We start from the raw sequence: 25,986 nt of genomic DNA on the forward strand, positions 1-25,986 counted from the left end.
TTCTCGAAGACTTAACTCCGCATCGATGTAACTCTGCGCCACTCAGGGCTGTCCTTTCAGCTATCTCGAGAGCAGTCTACGTTTAATTTTCAACAAACTTCAATTAATCGATTGGTGGATGCTTAGAATTTGGCCAATGACCTCGACTTTACAGTATTATTTTGACCAATCAGAGCTTTACAGTGAGTGATTTTGCCACGCCCTGATTCGTCAACCAGTAGTTTTGACAGAGGAGGAACACAGGAAAGGTGTTGCAAGTCAGACAACATTGAGAAAAAACTAGCTTGCTATGTTGTGATTTTATAAGTACAGTTCGTGGTTAAAGTCGTTTTTGTTCAATATGAAGATGTTTAATTGAGAGTTTTTCGGGAATCCATACTTGTTCGAACACTTCAAAAATGACAAGTAGCAGAAAAAGTGCGAAAAATTTAGGTAGCTAAGCAGTTTACTCTAGACTTTTACAAAAACAAATGTTCCAGCTAACTTTTTGGGGAAAGTTAACAACTTTCTTTCTTATGTCACACTTATATACTTGAGCAAGCTAACTAAAGTACTTTCCCGTAACTTGAGTTTTATTCAAGACTACTTTGTATTTTTGGCTGGAAGAGTTGCACTGTGGCAATCAACATCATGTCGACAGCATCATCAGCAACCAATTCAACCCAACAGCAGCAAAAGAGGGTCAAGCGCAGCGGTGACGGCTCTCCAACCATCTCTCCAGCCGGCTGCAGCAACTGCAACACCACCACCACGATCCGGCTGCAGCCTATTCGTGCCACGGTGCCGTACCAGCTCTTGCGTGGAAGTCAGCACAGCCCAACCCGCTCCTGCTCCTCTTCATTCACAATCGCGAGCAATACAGGACCGACATCGACGTCCGGTTGCAACAGTCCTGGCAGTCCGACGCAGCTGCTACTCGCGAATCCGGTTGGAAACGGCTCGGTGGAGGGCAGGCTGGTCGCAAGGCAAAGACGATCGCCGCCGGACAGCAAGGGCTCACCCGAGCAGTGTCCGAACTCGCCTGTTTTCAAAGGTGCAGTAGTACCCGCTTGTCCATCATTTATTGCTTCCAAAGCTAAATATGCAATATGTTGCTATAACTAGCAAGCTAATTGGGTCGGGGGGTCTCTGCAAGACGCATCAGCATCACTAGCACGCAAACATTTATTTTGCTTAACATTGTGTGTTTATAAGCCTATCCAGATATAGTAACTAACATACCTTACTAACCCTGAAAACGATGTAATGTATTGCGTATTTCGTATGAATGATTATGGACCCAGTAGCAAAATGTTGTCATGTTCAAATAATGAATTGGCATCGAGGGGATACTTCGAAAGCAGACATGCATATTAACTGTTGTTTAACGTTCAAACAATTGCTTTGGGCTTTCGATGTATGGTCTCGGTGGCTATTATATTATTATGGTGATGATGCAGTTACTGTACCCCCAAGCCAGCGCGCGCCAGTTAAGCTAAATACGGGTTACATTTCTAGAATACTGGCAACGGCAACCACATATTGGACATGTTAAAATGATTAACTAAATACCAGTCATGATTAGTGTGACATAGTCATTTATTTAGGTATCTTGTCAAGTGTACGCTTGTTTGCCGGTGCTAAGGAATGGAAAGAATTACGTAGTCGAGGGAAGGTCGTTCGTTTATGACAACACTGAGGCCTAGCAGGGGCGAGTGCATTTCGAGACGTAAACACGATAATTATATTGCAAGTGCTGCTCCTGCTCGTTGCAAATACTTTTTTCTAAAGCTGCACTGTTATTCGACACCTTACAGGAGAGTGCAATGTACTATATTTGACAGATAAATACATCCATCTAAGAGGTGAAATGCTATTTTGGAGTGCTATTCTTTCCCAGCACTTATGATTGCATGGATTCTAGAAGAGGTAGAGACAGTGTATTCCAATGCATTTCTCTAGCCACCAGGTCTCTCTCTATTCACCCTCTTTCAAAATAGGAGACCCAAATATGACTACAGTAGCCAGGTGTGCAATGCAAATTCTGCAGGTCTAGTAGTACTGTCTGCTGGTAGTACTACTGCTTTGACAATGGGATACCATGACCCAGACCCCCTAGAAAGCCTTGACCTTACTCTGTGTCAAGCCAGAGATGATGAATGCAATATGGAGATGTTCTGCACATTTTAGGTGCAGGGCATTGGACAGTTGGCCCTATGACTTGGGTTGAATCCCATTCTGCATTGCAGAGCACAGAATGTAAAAGCCCACCAAAATGAGCTGTCTTATCATACAATCTCATAGAAAGCATATGATATTCTAAAGGCTAGATTTCTCAGATGTAACTGTTTATGATAGGTGTTCCATGTAACTGTGCAGCATGCGCTAGTCTGTGCATAAATGTTGTTTGTTTGATAATGGGTGACGGACAGGTCTGTTAGGAGACAGGCTATTCATTCCTTCCTGCTCACACTCTGGTTGGTCGATGCTGAAAGTGTTCAGGCCATGGTGACATATTCTGATGTTCCATCACATTACCTTTTAAAGTGGCAATATGTAACTTTTTGACTGACCAAATTCACATAGAAATGTGAGTTCTATAACTATCATTCTACTTGAAAGCAAGTCTAAGAAGCGGTAGATCTGTTCTATGTGCGTTATTTCTATGCCTCCCGCTAAGTTATGTTTTTGTGTCTGTTTTGTACATCAGCTTCAAACAGCTGAAACAACAATAATTTTGCTTATGGAAAATATACTTCACAGCTGTTTTAGATGGTACAATGATTTCCTACACTATACTAGCTTATTCTGTTACATAAACTGAAATTAAGCAAACTAGATGTTTACCAACCAGGAAATGGTGGAGCAATTACTGTATCGTGCAACTTTAAGCATGATGATGGTGATGTCATCTCTCAGAACCTTAGACTTGGTGAACCCCTGTAGAGTGATGGTCCCACAACAGTCTCATTCATTTTCATTCATCGTGACTCAAAAGGCCCTCTTAACAAATCACCTTTAGCTGAAATCTAGCTTATATGAACCAGAAATAACAGGAAGGTGTTTAAAACCATCTGTTTGAAGTTGGCTAACACTCTGTCAGTTCTCTGTTGGAGTAGAGACGGGCCTAAATCTCATTGCTACAGGGGCATTCTGTTGAGGCATTGATTTTGAGTGGGTGTGTTCTGCAGATTACATCTTCTGCTTGCATTTCCATAGTATATTGAATCTGGGCTCATAACCCATTATGTATAGAACAATCAATACCTTGTTGTACAAAAGGAGGATTCGTGAGAGAAGTGGCGAAGCTGTAAAGTTGTGCCGTTATGGTTACAGGTCTTTAAGCATATTGCTTGTAAAGCAGGCTTCTAGAGGACTGCAGGCTGGGAGTGATTTAGAATACTGTGGCATGAATGGCTTTAATGGTGAAAATGGAACCGTTTTATCTTCAGGTGGGGGGGACAGATCACTTCCATATGCAACCTTGGCCTAAACCTGTGACATGTCAAGTTATGAACAATGGGACAGTGAATATGTTTACGTAGGTGTTATGTAATCTAATATACGTTCCTTTTGACACTTGAAGTCATTAACTACAAGGGATTTCTTTTGAACTCTCTCCAGGTATAACTTCAGAGAGAGAGAGAGAGTGTTGTAAACTACACTGAAAAGTGTGTGTGTGACACATCAGTTAATTAGCCAGTCCACTCTGCTCTCGTGAAGCTGTAAAACAAAGTCAAAGCAGCTTCCGGTAATAGGCTTGGCATTAAAGGAACACAACACCACAACAACCATCTACTTCCTGATGAAAGTATCCATACTGCAAATCTGTGAGCTACGTCCTATATTAAGCTAGTGCACTACTTTTGACCAGAGCCACAGGCTTCCAAAATGGCACCTAGAGCACTACCTTTGGACAGCTCTATAGGAATCTGGCATGTAAAGAGCCTGTTCTGCTAGTGACATTCCTTGTGTGACCCTGTGCTGAACTGTCAGCCACACTTAATGAGAGAGCTATTATGACTGATTAATAGGTGACCTCATCACCTTGAACTGTGAACACAACCAGCCTCTCTTCCAAACTCCAATATTTTATCTTGCCTTTAAATAGTAAGGGGTTGAATGAATGAGTTAGTTGTGCAGATGGAGAGGGATTGTGTATCTTGTGTGAATGCTGTGCATTCAAACTCTGGTAACACAAAGACCGCGGGTTAAATTCCTTCGGGGATCACTTGCACACACTCAAAATATATTCACACACTACTGCAGGTGGCTTTGGATAACAGTCTGCTAAGTGTCATGTATTATATTATTATTAAACTCTTCGTAAATCTTTCAACGCTGTTCGGCTGCACAGTAAGAGTGATTTCATCTACACCATTATTTAAGAACTATAATTTTGAATCATCCCATACTTTTCTGTCACAACTCTCAAATAACTGTCCCCTAGCCTTCTCCATCAAAGGTAAGCCTACATCTTGGCTAGAGATGCTTGTATCTGCGACCAGACACAAATGTTAGGCTATTTCAACTTATTCTTTCTATTGGTTACATTTTGACATTTTGGTCTGGCTGGGAATCATTGAAATTGCCGGAAAGCATATGCACCCAGGGCATTGTTCCAACGTGGGAATATGTGTTTTTCTTTATATTTTGAGTGCATGATGATGGGCGCTCTCAATGTAGAGGCAGGAAGTTCTGTTTCCAAAATAGTAGTTTAGCTGAAGTTCTTATCCAGAGCCACTGATTTCATAGTTTGTTTGTATGTATTGGCCAGAGATCAGCAATCATTTCCAAGTATCATCAAAGCATTATTTCAAAAGTTATCTTGGCCAGTTTCATTGAATCATTCAATGTTTAGATTAGTTGTTGTTTTAGTCACACTATGTTAGTGGTCACATAATGTGAACCTGTGAATGGTCATGCTGTAGTCAATATGCTATAGAAATGGAGGCCATAACCATATTAAGGTTATTAAATGACCTGAGACTGATGGTTATTGCATGGTTAAGCTGTTGTTTCCGTCACATATGTAACCTAGGCCTAAACCTGTGACATGTTCCTGTTAGGATAGGTGTTCCATATGTAACCTAGGCCTAAACCTGTGACATGTTCCTGTTAGGATAGGTGTTCCATATGTAACCTAGGCCTAAACCTGTGACATGTTCCTGTTAGGATAGGTGTTCCATATGTAACCTAGGCCTAAACCTGTGACATGTTCCTGTTAGGATAGGTGTTCCACATGTAACCTAGGCCTAAACCTGTGACATGTTCCTGTTAGGATAGGTGTTCCATATGTAACCTAGACCTAAACCTGTGACATGTTCCTGTTAGGATAGGTGTTCCACATGTAACCTAGACCTAAACCTGTGACATGTTCCTGTTAGGATAGGTGTTCCACATGTAACCTAGACCTAAACCTGTGACATGTTCCTGTTAGGATAGGTGTTCCACATGTAACCTAGACCTAAACCTGTGACATGTTCCTGTTAGGATAGGTGTTCCACATGTAACCTAGGCCTAAACCTGTGACATGTTCCTGTTAGGATAGGTGTTCCACATGTAACCTAGACCTAAACCTGTGACATGTTCCTGTTAGGATAGGTGTTCCACATGTAACCTAGACCTAAACCTGTGACATGTTCCTGTTAGGATAGGTGTTCCATATGTAACCTAGGCCTAAACCTGTGACATGTTCCTGTTAGGATAGGTGTTCCATATGTAACCTAGGCCTAAACCTGTGACATGTTCCTGTTAGGATAGGTGTTCCACATGTAACCTAGGCCTAAACCTGTGACATGTTCCTGTTAGGATAGGTGTTCCATATGTAACCTAGGCCTAAACCTGTGACATGTTCCTGTTAGGATAGGTGTTCCATATGTAACCTAGGCCTAAACCTGTGACATGTTCCTGTTAGGATAGGTGTTCCATATGTAACCTAGGCCTAAACCTGTGACATGTTCCTGTTAGGATAGGTGTTCCATATGTAACCTAGACCTAAACCTGTGACATGTTCCTGTTAGGATAGGTGTTCCATATGTAACCTAGGCCTAAACCTGTGACATGTTCCTGTTAGGATAGGTGTTCCATATGTAAGGCGTTCCGTCAAACATTGTTCTGGTGTGATGTGGGAGAGTTTCTCTGTCAGTCAACACCGTTCCTTTCTCTGTTTGTTCCCCTGGTAATTGCCATCGATCACCTTCATCTAAATCATTTTGTGTGTATTTGATACATAGTTGGTCCATGCCTCACCATTGTTCAGCAGCTTAGGGTTAACTGGAAGGTTGCACTGTGCATTTATGTGTGTGTCAGGCTATGGTATGGAAATTTGTGTTAGCCTGTGGCCTGGGGAGAAAGTATGTTGGGCTTACAACAGTCTTTGTAACTGTCATGGCTTCATTAGTTGTAGGCCCTGATTAGCACTGTATTTTATTTTAAATTATTACTTATAGTAGGCCTATTTTAAATAGTATCGTGTTCTACATTTTCCAGCACTGTTTAACTATTATTTTTAAAACTGACTGCAGGTTGGCCAAGAATGGGAACCAAACAGATTTGACTACGTTTCTTTCGTGAGAGCAGCGTTCAGTCTGGTTGGCTCTCTTTCCTTCATTAAATTCTCTACTTCTAGGCCAAACCTTGTGAAACCTGACTGTAACCCTTGGGCTTTATTTTGATAAGATCCCCTGAAGAGTTCAGCTTATATGTTTAGTCTTTATCTGACTAGTGCCATTGGTTTTCTAACCTTCCGCGTGACAGCGTGTCACACTGCCTAGCTTTGAAGGACATTTGCATATATATCCATTCCTTTACAGCCCCCCTTGTGCGTTAGGGGTTTACCTTCCATTTTATCAGATATTATCAAACTCCTGTTTGATTTTCTCGTTCCCTAATGTTGATATTAATGCTTGTATTGCCAACTATGACAAAATACAGGAAGTGTTTTAGCTGACATGTATCTGTGACAGATGTTTTCAGCTCTCTAGGCTCTAGGTTCTCTCTGGTTACATGTCTAAGTTCTGTATAGCGTTTTCTTCCCTATACCATGTCACTTTTTGGAAAAGGTCAAACCTTGTTCTGAGCTGGACTGAAAGAACTCTCCTAAGGTTGTTGGTGCAGTTTGTTAGTCATTGACTGCCTACGTAACGCAAAGGTCTAGGCATGAGGAGGCACATACAAACTCATGTTTACACTAGAGGTCGACCGATTTATGATTTTTCAATACCGATTTATTGGAGGACCAAAAAAAGCCGATGCCGATTAATCGGCCAATTTTTAAAAATGTATTTTTATTTATTTGTAATAATGACAATTACAACAATACTGAATTAACACTTATTTTAACTTAATATAATACATCAATAAAATCAATTTAGCCTCAAATAAATAATGAAACATGTTCAATTTGGTTTAAATAATGCAAAAAAAGTGTTGAAGAAGAACATGAGAACATATGAAAGCTGGTGGTTCCTTTTAACATGAGTCTTCAATATTCCCAGGTAAGAAGTTTTAGTTTAGTTATTATAGGACTATTTCTCTCTATACCATTTGTGTTTCATATACCTTTGACTATTGGATGTTCTTATAGGCACTTTAGTATTGCCAGTGTAACAGTATAGCTTCCGTCCCTCACCTCGCCCCTACCTGGGCTCGAACTAGTGTTACCCATTCAGAGCAAGGGGAATAACTACTCCAAGTCTCAGAGCGAGTGACTTGAAACGCTATTAGCGGGCAGCCCGCTAACTAGCTAGCCATTTCATATCGGTTACACCAGCCTAATCTCGGGAGTTGATAAGCTATAAGTCATAAACAGGGCTGTGCTTGAAGCACAGGGAAGAACTGCTGGCAATACACACAGAAGTGCTGTTTGAATGAATGCTTACAAGCCTGCTGCTGCCTACCATTGCTCTTTCAGACTCCTCTAATAAACCATAGACTTAATTATAACATAATAACACACACAAATACGAGCCTTAGCTCATTAATATGGTCGAATCCGGAAACTATCATCTTGAAAACAAGACGTTTATTTTTTCAGTGAAATACAGAACCGTTCCGTATTTTATCTAACGGGTGGCATCCATCAGTCTAAATATTCCTGTTACATTGCACAACCTTCAATGTTATGTCATAATTACGTAAAATTCTGGCAAATTAGGCAGCCCAAACTGTTGCATAAACCCTGACTCTGAGTGCAATGAACGCAAGAGAAGTGACACAATTTCACCTGGTTAATATTGCCTGCTAACCTGGATTTCTTTCAGCTAAATATGCAGGGTTAAAAATATATACTTCTGTGTATTGAGTTTAAGAAAGGCATTGATGTTTATGGTTAGGTACACGTTGGAGCAACGACAGTCCTTTTTCAGTCCTTTTTCAGTCCTTTTTCGCACCACATCGGTTATATGCAACGCAGGACACGCTAGATAAACTAGTAATATCATCAACTGTGTGTAGTTAACTAGTGATTATGATTGATTGATTGATTGCTTTCTATAAGATATGTTTAATGGTAACTAACAACTTACCTTGACTTACTGCATTCGCGTAACAGGCAGGCTCCTCGTGGAGTGCAATAAGAGGCAGGTGGTTAGAGCGTTGGACTAGTTAACTGTAAGGTTGCAAGATTGAATCCCCCGAGCTGACAAGGTAAAAATCTATCATTCTGCCCCTGAACAAGGCAGTTAAACCACCGTTCCTAGGCCGTCATTGAAAATAAGAACATGTTCTTAACTGACTTGCCTAGTTAAATAAAGATTAAATGAAGGTATATAAAAAAATCGGCCAATTGTTATGAAAACTTGAAATCGGCCTTAATTAATCGTCCATTCCGATTAATCGGTCGACCCCTAGTTTACACACACACACACACACACACACACACACACAAAGTGGAAACAACATCGTTGTCATCACCATCGTTGCATGTGCTGCACTGACCATGCAGACTGAACGCAAGTGTCTCGTGGTCAAGAAACAACACATTCGCTCCTTGAGTGACGGGGTGGGACGAGGTCTGTGTGGAAAGCGGCATGGAGAGAGAGCAGAGAGGGATGACTCAAGTAGGGGAGTAAACTATACAAATGGATGTTACCCACGGCATATCACATTTAACAAACTGTTATAGAAGGTAAAGTAAAAACCCAAACCGGTTCCTGCATCAATACCGGTATATAGTAAAATACGGTATACCACCCAGCCCTACCTACTAGGCCGTAGGAGAAGCCTGCACATTTCGGTGGAACACCTGATCCGTTTTGAGCCCAGACCTGTTCCACCTAGCCTCATCATGAGCAATAATCTCCTATGTGTCACATCCTAGTGTAACTTATCTAACCATTACAGACACAGCCTGAGGCTGTAGAGCTGGTGTGAGGAAGACCTACACTCTTAGCACCCTTATTCTCTATCTAGAACCGGCTGTCCACATAGGAGAACCCTTTGAAGTAGTGTTGTCAAGATACAAGTTGTTTTCTTTGCTGTAAACATGCCTGTTGCACGCAGTACTCAGACTGCCCTGTGCTCGTATACCAGTGAGGAAATACACAATGTATCAAACTCTTCTCCAATGTATCAAATGTACAAAATATAACAGAAGACTCATCAGGGACTGCATCTCCACTCACCATCACGGTTGATTTCTGATTTAAAAACTGATATAGGAATAGGTATGCATGAGGAGTGGATGGAGAGAAGCAGGTGAGGGATGGAGGAATATGTGTACAGGAGGACTAGAAGGAGAGAAGCAGGTGAGGGATGGAGGAATAGATGTACAGGAGGACTAGAAGGAGAGAAGCAGGTGAGGGATGGAGGAATAGATGTACAGGAGGACTAGAAGGAGAGAAGCAGGTGAGGGATGGAGGAATAGATGTACAGGAGGAGTGGAAGGAGAGAAGCAGGTGAGTGATGGAGGAATAGATGTACAGGAGGACTAGAAGGAGAGAAGCAGGTGAGTGATGGAGGAATAGATGTACAGGAGGACTAGAAGGAGAGAAGCAGGTGAGGGATGGAGGAATAGATGTACAGGAGGAGTGGAAGGAGAGAAGCAGGTGAGTGATGGAGGAATAGATGTACAGGAGGACTAGAAGGAGAGAAGCAGGTGAGTGATGGAGGAATAGATGTACAGGAGGAGTGGAAGGAGAGAAGCAGGTGAGTGATGGAGGAATAGATGTACAGGAGGACTAGAAGGAGAGAAGCAGGTGAGTGATGGAGGAATAGATGTACAGGAGGAGTGGAAGGAGAGAAGCAGGTGAGGGATGGAGGAATAGATGTACAGGAGGAGTGGAAGGAGAGAAGCAGGTGAGTGATGGAGGAATAGATGTACAGGAGGACTAGAAGGAGAGAAGCAGGTGAGGGATGGAGGAATAGATGTACAGGATGAGTGGAAGGAGAGAAGCAGGTGAGTGATGGAGGAATAGATGTGCAGGAAGGTTATTCTGACTGGTTGCATCACTGCCTGGTACGGCAACTGCTCAGCCTCTGACCGCAAGCCACTACAGAGTGTCGTGCGTACGGCCCAGTACATCACTGGAGCTAAGCTTCCTGCCATCCAGGACCTCTATTTCAGGTGGTGTCAGAAGAAGGCCCTAAAAATTGTCAAAGACCCCAGCCACCCTAGTTATAGACTGTTCTCTCTACTACCGCATGACAAGCGGTACCGGAGCACCAAGTCAAGGACCAAAAGGCTTCTCAACAGTTTTTACCCCCAAGCCATAAGAATCCTGAACAAGTAATCAAATGGCTACCTGGACAATTTTCATTGTGTGCCCACCCCCTCACCCCCCAACCCCTCTTTTACACTGCTGCTACTCTCTGTTTATCTTATATGCATAGTCACTTTAACTATACATTCATGTACATACTACCTCAATTAGCCCGACCAAACGGTGTCCCGCACATTGGCTACCCGGGCTATCTGCCTTGTGTCCTGCCAACCCTTCTTTTATGCTACTGCTACTCTTTGTTTATCGTATATGCATAGTCACTGTAACCATGTACATACTACCTCAATCAGCCTGACTAACCGGTGCCTGTATATAGCCTCGATACTGTTATTTTTCAGTCTTTTTACTGTTGTTTTATTTCTTTACTTACATATTGTTCACCTAATACCTTTTTATTTTTTAATATATTTTTTATTGCACTGTTGGTTAGAGCCTGTACGTAAGCATTTCACTGTAAGGTAGTATGTATCCTGTTGTATTTGGCGCACGTGACAAATAAACATTGATTTGAGTAGCAGATGAGAAGCAGGTGAGTGATACCCGGTAGTGGATACAGCTGGCTGATTACAGCTGCCACGTGATATGTGCATAAAAGTGAAGTGGACATTATTGGACAGGCACATGCAGCGCATTCGGAAAGTATTCAGACCCCTTCCCTATCTCCACATTTACTTACGTTACAGCCTTATTCTAAAATGGATTAAATGCATTTTTTACCTCATCAATCTACACACAATACCCCATAATGACAAAGCAACATTGTTTTTGAAAATGTATTTTAAAAAAAACAACACATCTTAGTTACGTAAGTATTCAGACCCGTTGCTATAAGCCTCAACATTTTGCTCCGGGGCATCCTGTTTGCATTGATCGTCCTTGATTTGTTTCTACAACTTGATTGGAGTCAACCTGTGGTAAATTCAATTGACTGGACATTATTTGGAAAGGCACACACCTGTCTATATAAGGTCCCACAGTTGACAGTGGATGTCAGAGTGAAAACCAAGAACACAGTGGCCTCCATCATTCTTAAATTGAAGAAGTTTGGAATTAACCAAGACTCTTCCTAGAGCTGGCCAAACTGAGCAATCGGGGGATAAGGGCCTTGGTCAGGGAGGTGACCAAGAACCTGATGGTCACTCTGACAGAGCTCCAAGTTCCTCTGTGGAGATGGTTGTCCTTCTGGAAGGTTCTCCCATCTTTGCAGCACTCCACCAATCAGGCCTTTATGGTAGAGTGGCCAAAAGGATGCCACTCCCCAGTAAAAGGCACATGACTTTGCAAAAAGGCACCTAAAGGACTCTCTGGTCTGATGAAACTGAAATTGAACTCTTTGGCCTGAATGCCAAGCATTCTGGAGGAAACCTGGCATCACCTCTACGGGGGCAGCATCATGCTGTGGCGAAGTTCAGAGGCAGGGACTGGGAGACTAGTCAGGATAGAGGGAAAGCTGAATGGAGAAAGGTACAGAGAGATCCTTTGACGAAAACCTGCTCAGGACCTCAGATTGTGGCACACAGCCAAGCAGGTGAAGCTTTGGGACACATCTCTGAATGTCTTTGAGTGGCCCAGCCAGAGCCCGGACTTGATCAAACATCTCTGGAGAGAACTGAAAATTGCTGTGCAGCAATGCTTCCCATCCAACCTGACAGAGCTTGAGAGAATCTGCAGAGAAGAATGGGAGAAACTCTCCAAATACAGGTGTGCCAAGCTTGTAGCGTCATACCTAAAAAGACTTGAGGGAGGGTGTAATCGCTGCCAAAGGTGCTTCAACAAAGTTCTGAGTAAAGGGTCTGAATACTTATGTAAATGTATATTTCAGGTTTTTATTTTTCTGTAAACCTGTTTTTTTCTTTGTCATTATGGGGTATTGTGTGTAGATTGAGGGAAAAACGTATAAATCCATTTTTAGGATAAGGCTGTAATATACTTTCTGAATGCACTGTACAAGAGATTAGTTGCTGTTGCTTAAATTCTTTAACAATGTATAAACAACTGACTTCTTCATAAACATTTTATAAGAGGCGTCAGTCAGCTGGTTGTTTTAGATCTGAGAAATTTGGTTGTATCATATGAAACGGTAATATAGTATTCTAAGATTTGGGTATAATAAAAACTGACTTTGCGCACGGCTGAGTGGAGTTTCAAAATATTGCATGTGATATGGGTCTCTTGCGAAATGGATATTACTCGTCAATATTGTGATTTTTGAATGTGAATTAGATACATTTTGCAGCCCTAGTGTTAAAATGCAACAATTTTAAAGCTTCCCATTGCTTGTTGTTTAGTCTGAAAAAGACTTCAAGCCAGACATGCTGATTTAGCTTTCTGAGATGAAACACAAGCAGCATCTTTCAAAAAGAGCTCAGCATATTATTTCCTCTTTCTTACTTCCTGTTCTTCTTCAGACCTCAGCTCTGTCAGGTCAGCAAACTGCTGCTTGACAGTGTCAGATCACAGCCAAGGTTTTATTGTTACTTCTCTCAGAATGTAGTAGTGTTTACCTGTAATCCAGTGGATTTGCCCCAGGTGACCCTGCCCAGTGCCTTTGTCAGTGGGCTTTGATCCCACTAAGGCCTACAGGGCTTGTCAGTCACCTCAGGGGCAGGGTAAGGGGGCCCGCTGCCCTAAGTCCACCTAGTACACTCAAGGACACCGCTGCTGTCCTAGGGTCTTTTGAAAAACGGCAAATGCTTCACTCAAATCCTGCGATCATAGCCATACATTGAGGTTCTGTAGCACAGGACAAAAATATCAACATTTACTTCCTAGTTACGAGAGACTTCAGCATAGATCAAGTCCTCCATAAATCAGAGGTGTTACGGTATACAGCACAAGTCTGTTTCATTTCATACTGGAATGTTGTTCTTAGAAACCTGGCCTGTTTGGTCAACTTTGCTAAATGCCTAATATATTAGCTAGCACCTTGTGAGTTGAAGCCTTTTGCTTTTGAAAATTCTAGCCCCATACAAGGCCACAGGGTTAGGAGGGTGTAAATATTGTTGTTTCTATCTCACACGCGCACTCACACCAGAGAGTGTTGCGAGAACAAACACACAACCCTTGACCCAGATCCTTGGGTATGTGTGAGTTATTTTTATCAGGTTTTGCCTCACAGTGAGGGAGGACAGGCTGGGCTGCTCTCGGCTGCTCCAAGGGTAACCAAGTCAACCTGCAGTCTCTGAACAACACCATGATTTTATCCTCACATATTGCCTCTAGAAAAGAGATTGTGGGGATTGCTTCTGACAGTACAGAATGTGAAGGTGGATTGGCATAGTAATCTGATCAATTGTTAATAGATTATAAACACAAAGTATTGGACTTGGTCAGGCAGAGCCTTCTGAGAGCCTCCTCAATTAAAATGTCTCTTCCCCCCTCCCATTCCAGTAGAGCGGTCCAAACCCCAGCAGCAGGTGCGTAACTCAGGAGCCATCCGGCGGACTTCCTCCCTGGGTACCATCACCGGCCCCTACCTCACTGGCCAGTGGCCTCGCGACCACCATGTGCACTACCTCTCATGCATGAAAGATAAATCCACTCAGGTAGGTGTCCCCTTACTTCCTCTCTCCTATATTTCACGTTTTATTGGGTACCCCCTGCTGAGATGAATGAATGAATGTACACTATGCTTCATGTATTAAAGAGAAATCCACTCCGGTTGGGGCCTCCTCACTTCCTGTCCCCCTACCCTTCATGTGTCACGCTTTGTTCGGTCGTCCTAGAGAGATGAGTGCAAGTGACATTTATTCAACAAGAAAGAACAGATGATATTCCAGCTAGAAGAAACTAGATGTATTTATGGCTCTGGTTTATTGTTAGCTCTGGTTTATTGTTAGCTCTGGTTTATTGTTAGCTCTGGTTTATTGTTAGCTCTGGTTTATTGTTAGCTCTGGTTTATTGTTAGCTCTGGTTTATTGTTAGCTCTGGTTTATTGTTAGCTCTGGTTTATTGTTGGCTCTGGTTTATTGTTAGCTCTGGTTTATTGATGGCTCTGGTTTATTGATGGCTCTGGTGTATTGTTGGCTCTGGTGTATTGATAGCTCTGGTGTATTGATGGCTCTGGTTTATTGATGGCTCTGGTTTATTGATGGCTCTGGTTTATTGTTGGCTCTGGTTTATTGATGGCTCTGGTTTATTGATGGCTCTGGTGTATTGTTGGCTCTGGTGTATTGATAGCTCTGGTGTATTGATAGCTCTGGTGTATTGATAGCTCTGGTGTATTGATGGCTCTGGTTTATTGATGGCTCTGGTTTATTGATAGCTCTGGTTTATTGATGGCTCTGGTTTATTGATAGCTCTGGTGTATTGATAGCTCTGGTGTATTGATAGCTCTGGTTTATTGATAGCTCTGGTTTATTGATGGCTCTGGTTTATTGATAGCTCTGGTTTATTGTTGGCTCTGGTGTATTGATAGCTCTGGTGTATTGATAGCTCTGGTGTATTGATAGCTCTGGTTTATTGATGGCTCTGGTTTATTGATGGCTCTGGTTTATTGATAGCTCTGGTTTATTGATGGCTCTGGTTTATTGATAGCTCTGGTGTATTGATAGCTCTGGTGTATTGATAGCTCTGGTGTATTGATAGCTCTGGTTTATTGATAGCTCTGGTTTATTGATAGCTCTGGTTTATTGATAGCTCTGGTTTATTGATAGCTCTGGTTTATTGATAGCTCTTGTGAGCTCTGGTTTATTGATAGCTCTGGTGTATTGATAGCTCTGGTGTATTGATAGCTCTGGTTTATTGATGGCTCTGGTGTATTGATAGCTCTGGTTTATTGATAGCTCTGGTTTATTGTTGGCTCTGGTGTATTGATAGCTCTGGTGTATTGATAGCTCTGGTTTATTGATGGCTCTGGTTTATTGATGGCTCTGGTTTATTGATGGCTCTGGTTTATTGATAGCTCTGGTTTATTGATGGCTCTGGTTTATTGATGGCTCTGGTTTATTGATAGCTCTGGTGTATTGATAGCTCTGGTGTATTGATAGCTCTGGTTTATTGATAGCTCTGGTTTATTGTTAGCTCTGGTTTATTGATAGCTCTGGTTTATTGATAGCTCTTGTGAGCTCTGGTTTATTGTTAGCTCTGGTTTATTGATAGCTCTTGTTAGCTCTGGTTTATTGTTAGCTCTGGTTTATTGTTAGCTCTGGTTTATTGTTAGCTCTGGTTAGCTCTGGCTTATTGTTAGCTCAGGTTAGCTCTGGTTAGCTCTGGCTTATTGTTAGCTCTGGCTTATTGTTAGCTCTGGTTTATTGTTAGCTCTGGTTTATTGTTAGCTCTGGTTTATTGTTAGCTCTGGTTTATTGTTAGCTCTGGTTCATTGATAGATCTGGTTCATTGATAGATCTGGTTCATTGATAGATCTGGTTAGCTCTGGTTTATTGTTAGCTCTGGTTTATTGTTAGCTCTGGTTCATTGATAGATCTGGTTCATTGATAGATCTGGTTCATTGATAGATCTGGTTAGCTCTGGTTTATTGTTAGCTCTGGTTTATTGTTAGCTCTGGTTTATTGATAGCTCTGGTTTATTGATAGCTCTGGTTTATTGATAGCTCTGGTTAGCTCTGGTGTATTGTTCACTCTGGTTTATTGTCGGCTCTGGTTTATTGATAGCTCTGGTTAGCTCTGGTGTATTGTTCGCTCTGGTTTATTGATAGCTTTGGTTAGCTCTGGTGTATTGTTCGCTCTGGTTTATTGTTAGCTCTGGTTTATTGATAGCTCTGGTTTATTGATGGCTCTGGTTTATTGATAGCTCTGGTTTATTGATAGCTCTGGTTAGCTCTGGTGTATTGTTCACTCTGGTTTATTGTCGGCTCTGGTTTATTGATAGCTCTGGTTAGCTCTGGTGTATTGTTCGCTCTGGTTTATTGATAGCTCTGGTTAGCTCTGGTGTATTGTTCGCTCTGGTTTATTGATAGCTCTGGTTAGCTCTGGTGTATTGTTCGCTCTGGTTTATTGATAGCTCTGGTTAGCTCTGGTGTATTGTTCGCTCTGGTTTATTGTTGGCTCTGGTTTATTGTTCACTCTGGTTTATTGTCGGCTCTGGTTTATTGATAGCTCTGGTTAGCTCTGGTGTATTGTTCGCTCTGGTTTATTGTCGGCTCTGGTTTATTGTTAGCTCTGGTTAGCTCTGGTGTATTGTTCACTCTGGTTTATTGATAGCTCTGGTTAGCTCTGGTGTATTGTTCGCTCTGGTTTATTGTTAGCTCTGGTTAGCTCTGGTGTATTGTTCACTCTGGTTTATTGTCGGCTCTGGTTTATTGATAGCTCTGGTTAGCTCTGGTGTATTGTTCACTCTGGTTTATTGTCGGCTCTGGTTTATTGTTAGCTCTGGTTTATTGTTCGCTCTGGTTTATTGATAGCTCTGGTTAGCTCTGGTGTATTGTTCACTCTGGTTTATTGTCGGCTCTGGTTTATTGTTAGCTCTGGTTTATTGTCGGCTCTGGTTTATTGATAGCTCTGGTTAGCTCTGGTGTATTGTTGGCTCTGGTTTATTGTTAGCTCTGGTTAGTTCTGGTTTGCTGATCTGCAAATCATGCTTTTTTTGCACCAGTATACTGAGGTGAAGGACAGGTACTAATTGTACGTATATTGTCACAGCAAAAGAATCCTGCATCAACAGGATTCAAACATTTAGACCATAATGTTTCTTGATCTGTGGTTAGGCTATTAGCTGGCCGGAGAATTCTCAGCAAAAAATGTGATCAAATGAAGTGGCTGAGTACTGCGCTGCATCACCGTAGGGAAGTGGGCTCTTTCAAGTTACTGGTGGCAATCCAGATTGTACACTACTCAGTCACTGATTCACTTACCCACACAGATATGAGTTAGCCTCTGTTGCCCTCTTTCACAGGTCTACACACCCTGTTTCTGCCAGTCACTTTGACGTTTCCCACCTACGCAGCTGCGGGCCTGTCTAGCCTTGCTATAGATTAACCAGCCTGGCTCTCTGTATTAAATGTCTGCTTTTTTTGTATTGACCAAGTAGGCCCTAGGTGTCATGGAAGCACAAAGGTGTCATTGTGGAGAACATGTGAGCTCCTGTCTGTCTGAGTGACACATGGCTTCTGCTTGTCAGATGAAGTCAACTGTTTGTACAGAGCCATGTTGCTGCCAGTCCAGCTGCGGATGGAATTTTCCCTTCCTCCGCCATGTCTTTCTCTTCCTCCTGCTTTTCTTTCTCCTTCTTCCCCTCCACACTCTTTCCTCGTTCTATTCTGTCATTTTCAGCCATTGGGTCTGTGAACTGGAATTTTTTCCCTTCCCCCCTCTTCTTCCTGGTCCTATTCTGTATAGTGCTGTGACCTGCAACACCCACACCATCCTTCCAGGTTATGACCGACATGCCCAAACACATAGCACTAAGATTATACCGAGAGCAATAAGTAGAAGTGTGTGGAAGATTGATTGTGTAGGTCCAGGTAGTGTACTGGGCCAGTTTCACTGACCTAGGTTAAACCTACTTCCCAACTGGACGAAAAGGCCTTTTAATGGACATTCTGCTTTCTGCGTTGAACATGATTGTACAGTGTCAGCCCAATATTCTGGATCCCTCAAACTGGTTGTTAAAGGGGTAGATTTGGCCTTTAGTTTATCCTTTCTGCTCTGGGTCTAGTGCAGTCAGTGGTGGAAAAAGTAACCAATTGTCATACTTGAGTAAAATAAAATGAGTGAAAGTCACCCAGTAAAATACTACGGAAATAAGTCTAAAAGTATTTGCTATGACATGTACTTTTAATTCTAATAATTAAGTATACATTATTTTAAATTCCTTATATTAAGCAAATCCGATGGCACCATTTTCTTATTTATTGAATTTATGGAAAGCCAGGGGCACACTCCAACACTCTTCATTAATAAATTAAGCATATGTGTTTAGTGAGTCTGCTAGATCAGAAGCAGTAGGGATGACCAAGGATGTTCTGTTTATAAGCGTGTGAATTGGACCATTTTCCTGTCCTTCTAAGCATTCTAAATTTAATGAGTACTTTTGGGTGTCGGGGAAAGTGTATGGCGTAAAAAGTAAATTATTGATATAAGGATTGTAGTAAAATAAAAATTGTCAAAAATATAAATAGTAAAATACTGATCGCCCCAACAACTACTGAAGTAGTACTTTAGTCGTTTTACTTAAGGACTTTACACCATTGAGTGCAGTAGCCAGTCACAGTGAGAGCGAGCTAGCAGGGTTATGACACCACCGCAGCCACTGCCAGTTAGAGTCAGAGATGACATCCCATTACTTGTATTTGTATTTATTATGGTTCCCCATTTAACTGTTGTCAAGGCAGCAGCTACTCTTCCTGGGGTCCAGCAAAATTGAGACAGTTAAACATTACAATACATTCACAACAGATTTCACAACATATTAATAAGTGTGTGCCCTCAGGCCCCTACTCTACCACATATCCACAACACAAAGTCCATGTGTGCGTGTGTTTGTATGCATGTCTGTGCCTATGTTTGTGTTGCTTCACAGTCCCCGCTGGTCCATAAGGTGTATTTTTATCAGTTTTTTAAATCTAATTTTACTGCCTGCATGAGTTACTTGATGTGGAATAGAGTTCCATGTAGCCATGGCTCTATGTAGTACTGTGCGCCTCCCATAGTCTGTTCTGGACTTGTGGACTGTGAAGAGACCTCTTGTGGCATGTCTTGTGGAGTATGCATGGGTGTCTGAGCTGTGTGTAAGTAGTTCAAACAGACCGCTTGGTGCATTCAACATGTCAATACCTCTCACAAATACAAGTAATGAAGTCAATCTCTCCTCCACTTTGAACCAGGAGAGATTGACATGCATATTATTAATTTTAGCTCTCTGTATATCCAAGGGCCAGGCTTGCTGCCCTGTTCTGAGCCAATTGCAATTTTCACAAGTCCCTCTTTGTGGCACCTGACCACACGACTGAACAGTAGTCCAGGTGTGACAGAACTAGGACCTGTAGGACCTGCCTTGTTGATAGTGCTGTTAAGAATGTAGAACAGCGCTTTGTTATGGACAGACTTCTCCCCATCCTAGCTACTGTTGTATCAATATGTTTTGACCATGGCAGTTTACAATCCAAGGTTACTCCAAGCAATTACCATGTTATTCATTACAACGTTTAGTTGAGGTTTACTGAATGCTTTGTTCCAAATACAGTGCTTTTAGTTTTTGAAATATTTAGGACTAACTTATTCCTTGCCACCCATTCTGAAACTAACTGCAGCTCTTTGTTGCAGTCATTTCAGTTGCTGTGCTAGCTGACGTGCAAAGTGTTGAGTCAGCCGTATACAATAGACACACTGGTTTTATGCAAAGCCAGTGGCATGTCGTTAGTAAAGATTTTAAAAGTAAGGGACCTAGACAGCTGCCCTGGGGAATTCCTAGTCTATCTGGATTTTGTTGGAGAGGCTTCCTATTAAACAACACCCTCTGTGTGCTGTTAGATGGGTAACTCTTTATCCACAGTATAGTAGGGGGTGTAAAGCCATAACGCATACGTTTTTCCAGCAACAGACTATGATCGATAATGTCAAAAGCCGCACTGAAGTTTAACCTCTTAGTCCGCCCCATCCCGCATGCGGGATCGTGACTACAGCCTCAAGCTCATTACCATAACGCAACGTTAGCGATTTCTAAAAATCGCAAATGAAATGAAATAAATATGCCTGCTCTCAAGCTTATCCTTTTCTTAACAATCCTGTCGTCTCAGATTTTCAAAATATGCTTTAGAACCAGAGAAAATCAATAATTTGTGTAAGAGCTAGCTTAGCATTTAGCGTTAGCATTTAGCACGCAACATATTCACAAAAACCAGCAAAGGGATCAAATAAAATAATTTACCTTTGAAGAACTTCAGATGTTTCAATGATGAGACTCTCAGTTACATAGCAGATGTCCAGTTTTTCCTGAAAGATTATTGTGTAGGACACATCGTTCCGTTTTGTTACTATGCATTTGGCTACCGAAACTAACCTAAAATTCAGTCACCTACACGTCAAACTTTTTTCCGAATTAACTCCATAATATCGACTGAAACATGGAAAACATTGTTTGAATCAATCCTCAAGGTGTTTTGTCATATATCTCTTCATTGAAATGGCAGTCCTAGAAGCCTGCATTCTTCTCTGATTCGGATGGAAAAATACTGGTAGCTGACTTTTGCGCACCAATTTCCACGCAGACACCGTGCGGGACACTTGGCAATTGTAGTCTCTTATGGTCAATCTTCCAATGATATGCCTACAAATACGTCACAATGCTGCAGACACCTTGGGGAAACGCTAGAAAGTGTCCGTTCATTCCTGTCGCATTCACAGCCATATAAGGCGATCATGGAAAACGTACCTTCAGAAATCCTGTTGATTTCCTGGTCGCTCAAACATCTTGGTTTTGCCTGAAGCTTTTGTTCTAAGGCACTCACAGTGAAAATCTTTGCAGTTCTGGAAATGTCAGTGTCTTCTTTCCAAAGCTATCAATTCCAAGCATAGTCGAGCATCTTTTCGTGACAAAATATTGCGCTTAAAACGGGCACGTGTTTTTATCCAAAAATGAAATACTGCCCCTATAGGACTAACAGGTTAACAAAACAGCCCCCACAATCTTTTCATCATCAATATCTCAATAAGTAATTTGTGTAAGTGCTGTGGTTGTTGAATGTCCTTCCCTATAAGCATGCTGAAAGTCTGTAAATTTGTTTATTGTGAAATAGCATTGTATCTGGTCAAACAATTTTTCCCGAAAGTTTACAAATTGCTGGTAACAGGCTGATTGAAGATATGGCAAATAGGAGTGGTAGTATAATCGACTAATTATCCCCAGTAATTTGTTAGACCCCAGTGGCTTGTCATTGTTGATAGACAACAACAAAAATTATCACCTCTTCCACACTTACTTTACAGAATTCAAAAAACAATGCTTGTCTTTCATAATTTAGTCAGATATACTTGGATGTGTAGTGTCAACGGCTGTTGCTGGCATGTCATGCCTAAGTTTGCTAATATTGCCAACTACAATAATTATTTTTTCTTTGGCAAGATCAGTGGGTTTTGTAATAAGTGAGCCATCTGATTCAATGAATGATGGAGCAGAGTTTGCCTTTTTGCCCAAAATTTAATTTAAGTTACTCCAAAGTTTTTACTATCAATCTTTGTCATTTATCTTTGTTTATAGTGTAGTTTCTTCTTCTTTTTATTGAGTTTAATCACTTGAATTCTCAATTTGCAGTACGTTTGCCAATCGGTTGTACAGCTATCCCTATTTCCCATTTATTTTGCTTCATCGCTCTCAACCATACAGTTTTTCAATTCCTCATCAATTCACAGGGATTTAACATTTTTTACAGTAATTTAGTTCATGGATGCATCCTTATTAGTAACTGAGGTAAGCAATTTCATAAATGTGTCAAGTGCAGCATCTGGTTGCTCCTCATTACACACCACGGACCAACAAATATTCTTTACATCAACAACACCTCTTATACTCTCTATTAGGCCCAGACTTTGGAACTTTGGTTTTCCTACATATGGCTACTATATTGTGATCACTGCATCTGATGGATTTGGATACTTTTTTCAAACACATTTCTGCAGCATTAGTAAACATATGGTCAATACATGTTGTTGATTTCATTCCTGTGCTTTTTGTTACTACCTTGGTAGGTTGATTGGTAACCTGAACCAGGTTGCAGGCACTAGCTACAGTTTGAAACTTTTCCTTGAGTGAGCAGCCTGTCAAATCACCCAGAAAATATACCTGTCTATTGATATCACATACATTATCAAGCATTTCACATCATATCCAGATACTGACTGTTAGCACTTGGTGATCTATAACAACTTCCCACCAGAATGGGTGAGGCAGATGAACCTGTAGCCATGTTAAATACTGTTGAATTAATATGAGATCCTCTCTAAGCTTTACAGGAATGTGGTTCTGAATATAAACAGCCACACCTCCACCTTTGGCTTTTTTGTAGATCTTATAACCATGTATCAAAAATATTATCTAAGTGCGTTTCAGAGATGGTCAGAATATGAATTTAATCTGTGAGAAAAAACATAGTAATTTCAGGAACCTTAATTTTTATGGGGGTTTTTTGTACTCTTTTCTGGTATTCTTGATTGCTTAGCTTCCCAGTAAAGAAAAACAGAGTTAGACATCCTCTGGTTATTTTATGTTAGTACAGGGTGAGCTGCCCACAGTGAACTTCCTGCTAGGGCACACCACCAACACCTTTGGGATAATGTACATTTGTTGAAGCATCATGACAACTCAGCGACACAATGGTAGGGATTAAATAAACTGGACTTGGGTCGTTGATAAGTCATTGTCTCAACACAGCCTTATAATGCTGTGAAAGGATCCAGGAACCCAAATGATTTGGGTGGAGGCCATCCTCTTTATAATACGAGCTTTGTTTCCAGAAGGTATCAACATTGTCAACAGAGCTGCAATAGTCTTGTAGCCAGTTATGGAGGGATAACAGTCTGCTGAAACATTCAATGCCACAATTTAGGGAGGGCAGAGGGCCAGATATTATGGGCCGTTTGCTGGTGTCAAGTAGTGACCCAATCAGTTCTTTAAAATCCATCTTCAGCTGTTCTGAGCTGCCCTTCATAATGTCATTCGACCCCACATGAACCATGACCGTGTCAGCTCCTGATGACCTCCTACATTCTGTTTTACTGCACTGCTCGGCAACCAGGACCTAATAACCTCCTCAGCCCAGTCCATAGCCAAATTGCTAGATCGTCTCAAAAACCATATTACTGTGGAGTCAACCTGGCAGCCGGTTTACTATATGAACCAACGCGTCCATTCCACTTCTCCTTTGTCCACATGCATAGAAAAATCTGACATATCCACATGTGCTGTACGGACCTGCTCTCGTCCTCAGCATCGGAAAAAGGTTTATGGCTTGTGGTATAAGGACACTTTTCATATGCCAAACGGCCCTAACCCTAACCAACGGAAAAACTGGAATTTACTTTGGAGTGTTTGTTCATTGACCGAACACATGCAGGGCAGGGAACGGTATGCGGTCACACATGGTCCACTGTAAGAGGAGAGGATATGGTGTGTGTGTGTGTGTGTGTACTCTTCTCTTTAAAGAGGAGATGAAAAAGGCTATGTTCAAAGCTATCTCTCTCTGTTTCCTGCCTGGCTTGGTGAGGGTGTTGAACTGGGTACAGAAGACAACAATGTGAAGATTCCACAAATTAATAGAAGAACTCACCATTTTACAATATTTACTACCTCTTCCGGCAACAGCATTGACCCAGCACTTCCATTGACCCCTACAATATATATTCACGGATGCTGTGATGAAGGCATAACTGCAGAAAATAAAAAGGTGAAATGAGGTTACTTATTCTACACAAAAAAACAAAAAAAAAACATTTTGGAGAGCCGTTGTTTCCCAATGTTCTTGGACTTGGGATTTTATTTTCTCTCTCTCTCTTGATTCCATTTCTCACTCTTTTATTATCTCTCTTTGCCTTCTCTCAAGCAGACACACAGAGTTGGCCTATTCTTTATCACAGCACACACTCTATTTAATTCCTGTTTGATGCCTGCCATGTGTTGAAAGAGCCCGGCAATGTACAAGATGGTGCTGCCTGACATGGTCACCCTGTTTCTAGTTCCTGTTATTTCTTACATTATTTTCTCAGAACATTTCTTACATTATTACATGCATTCGAAAATAACTTTTGGATAGTACATCCGTGGTCACTCATCACAAATTCCACTTCCCTGAATTGGATCCTTTGTTTGAACTCTCCGAGGCAGTTCCATTCATCCCGGGGGCTGATCCAGAAGAGGAGTGGGCTCCTATTCAGACGCAGGAGGCGTTTATACCATCCACCGCTTCCAAGTATATTACTCTCTAACGTTCAGTCCTTGGTCAATAGACAAGGTGAGGGTGAGGATCTCATTCCAGAGAGACATCAGGGACTGTAACATACTCTGTTTTACATACATCTCATTCCAAAATCATTGGCATTATAATGGAGTTGTTCCCCCCCCTTCTAGGAAGACATTCCACTAGATGTTGGAAGATTGCTGTGGGGACTTGCTTCCATTCAGCCACGAGCATTAGTGAGGTCGGGCACGGATGTTGGGTGATTAGGCATGGCATCTGACAAACCCAGATTTGTCCAGGTGGTTAAGCATGATTCATCACTCCAGAGAATGCGTTTCCACTGCTCCAGTGTCCAATGGTGGCAAGCTTAACACCACTCCAGCTGACGCTTGGCATTGCACATGGTGATCTCAGACTTGTGTGCGGCTGCTCGGCCATGGAAATCCATTTCATGAAGCTCCCGACAAACATTTATTGTGCTGATGGTGCTTCCAGAAGTAGTTTGAAACTCGGTAGTGAGTGTTGCAGCCGAGGACAGACGATTTTTACGCATTTCAGCACTCTGCGGTCCCGTTCTGTGCGCTTGTGTGGCCTACCACTTCGCGGCTAAGCCGTTGTTGCTCCTAGACGTTTCCACTTCACAATAAGAGCACTTAGAGTTGACCGGGCAGCTCTAGCAGGGCTGAAATTTGACAAACTGGAAAAGTGGCATCCTATGACGGTACCACGTTAAGTCACTGAGCTAATCAGTAAGGCCATTCTTCTATCAATATTTGCTATGGAGATTGCATGGCTATTTGCTCGATTTAAAAAAAAAATTATATCTATATATATATATATATATATATATTTTTTATACACTTGTCAGCAAGGGGTGTGGCTGAAATAGCCGGATCCACTAATTTGAAGGGGTGTCCACCTACTTTTATGTGTGTGTGTATATATAGTGTATTAACATATCTCCTGTGCTACCCGTGTATCGAGCACTCTTGACCATTGCTACTCCCCCTTCTGGGACGGCTCTAAGATCCTCCCCCGCCCTCCCTTCGGCAAATCAGATCACACCTTAATTTTGCTCCTCCCCTCCTATAGGCAGAAACTTAATCAGAACCAATCAGAATCTATACTTCAAGATTGTTTTGATCACGTGGACTAGGAAATGGTCTGAGTTGTCTCTGAGAATAGTATCAACATATACATTGACTCTGTGTGCATAAAGGATGTTGTTTACACTGTGACAATTAGGATGTGCATAAAGGATGTTGTTTACACTGTGACAATTAGGATGTGCATAAAGGATGTTGTTTACACTGACAATTAGAACTTACCCAAACCAAAAACTGTGGATTTGCGCAAAACTGAAAGCGTGAACCACTGCATTTAACCATGACAAGATGACTGGGAAAATGGACACGGGTGGCGCAGCGTTCTAAGGCT

At 41.7% G+C, this 25,986-nt stretch overlaps 1 protein-coding gene and 1 long non-coding RNA gene across 4 annotated transcripts in view; one reads left to right on the top strand and one right to left on the bottom strand.

Moving 5' to 3' along the window:
- The first annotated feature begins 208 nt into the window (after nt 1–208).
- Nucleotides 209–25,986, top strand: part of LOC118399514 (glucocorticoid-induced transcript 1 protein-like) — a 42,845-nt gene continuing 17,067 nt past the window's right edge. The window contains exons 1-2 of one of the 3 annotated variants that reach the window (XM_052472239.1): nt 209–1,033; nt 14,097–14,248. In XM_052472239.1, coding sequence (XP_052328199.1) covers nt 631–1,033; nt 14,097–14,248 — 555 coding nt within the window. In that variant the 5' untranslated portion in view covers nt 209–630. Of the gene's footprint in view, nt 1,034–14,093; nt 14,249–25,986 lie in introns of all 3 variants that reach the window. The other 2 variants (XM_035795651.2, XM_035795649.2) reach the window with 2 other exon arrangements.
- LOC127909885 (uncharacterized) lies at nt 5,039–5,964 on the bottom strand. The gene is made up of 3 exons (XR_008072833.1): nt 5,759–5,964; nt 5,606–5,705; nt 5,039–5,181 (listed from the first exon to the last, which is right to left on the bottom strand). It is a non-coding gene; the product is annotated as an uncharacterized LOC127909885 (long non-coding RNA).

The sequence above is a fragment of the Oncorhynchus keta genome, chromosome 20 (genome assembly GCF_023373465.1).
Source record: "Oncorhynchus keta strain PuntledgeMale-10-30-2019 chromosome 20, Oket_V2, whole genome shotgun sequence".
NCBI lineage: Eukaryota > Metazoa > Chordata > Actinopteri > Salmoniformes > Salmonidae > Oncorhynchus > Oncorhynchus keta.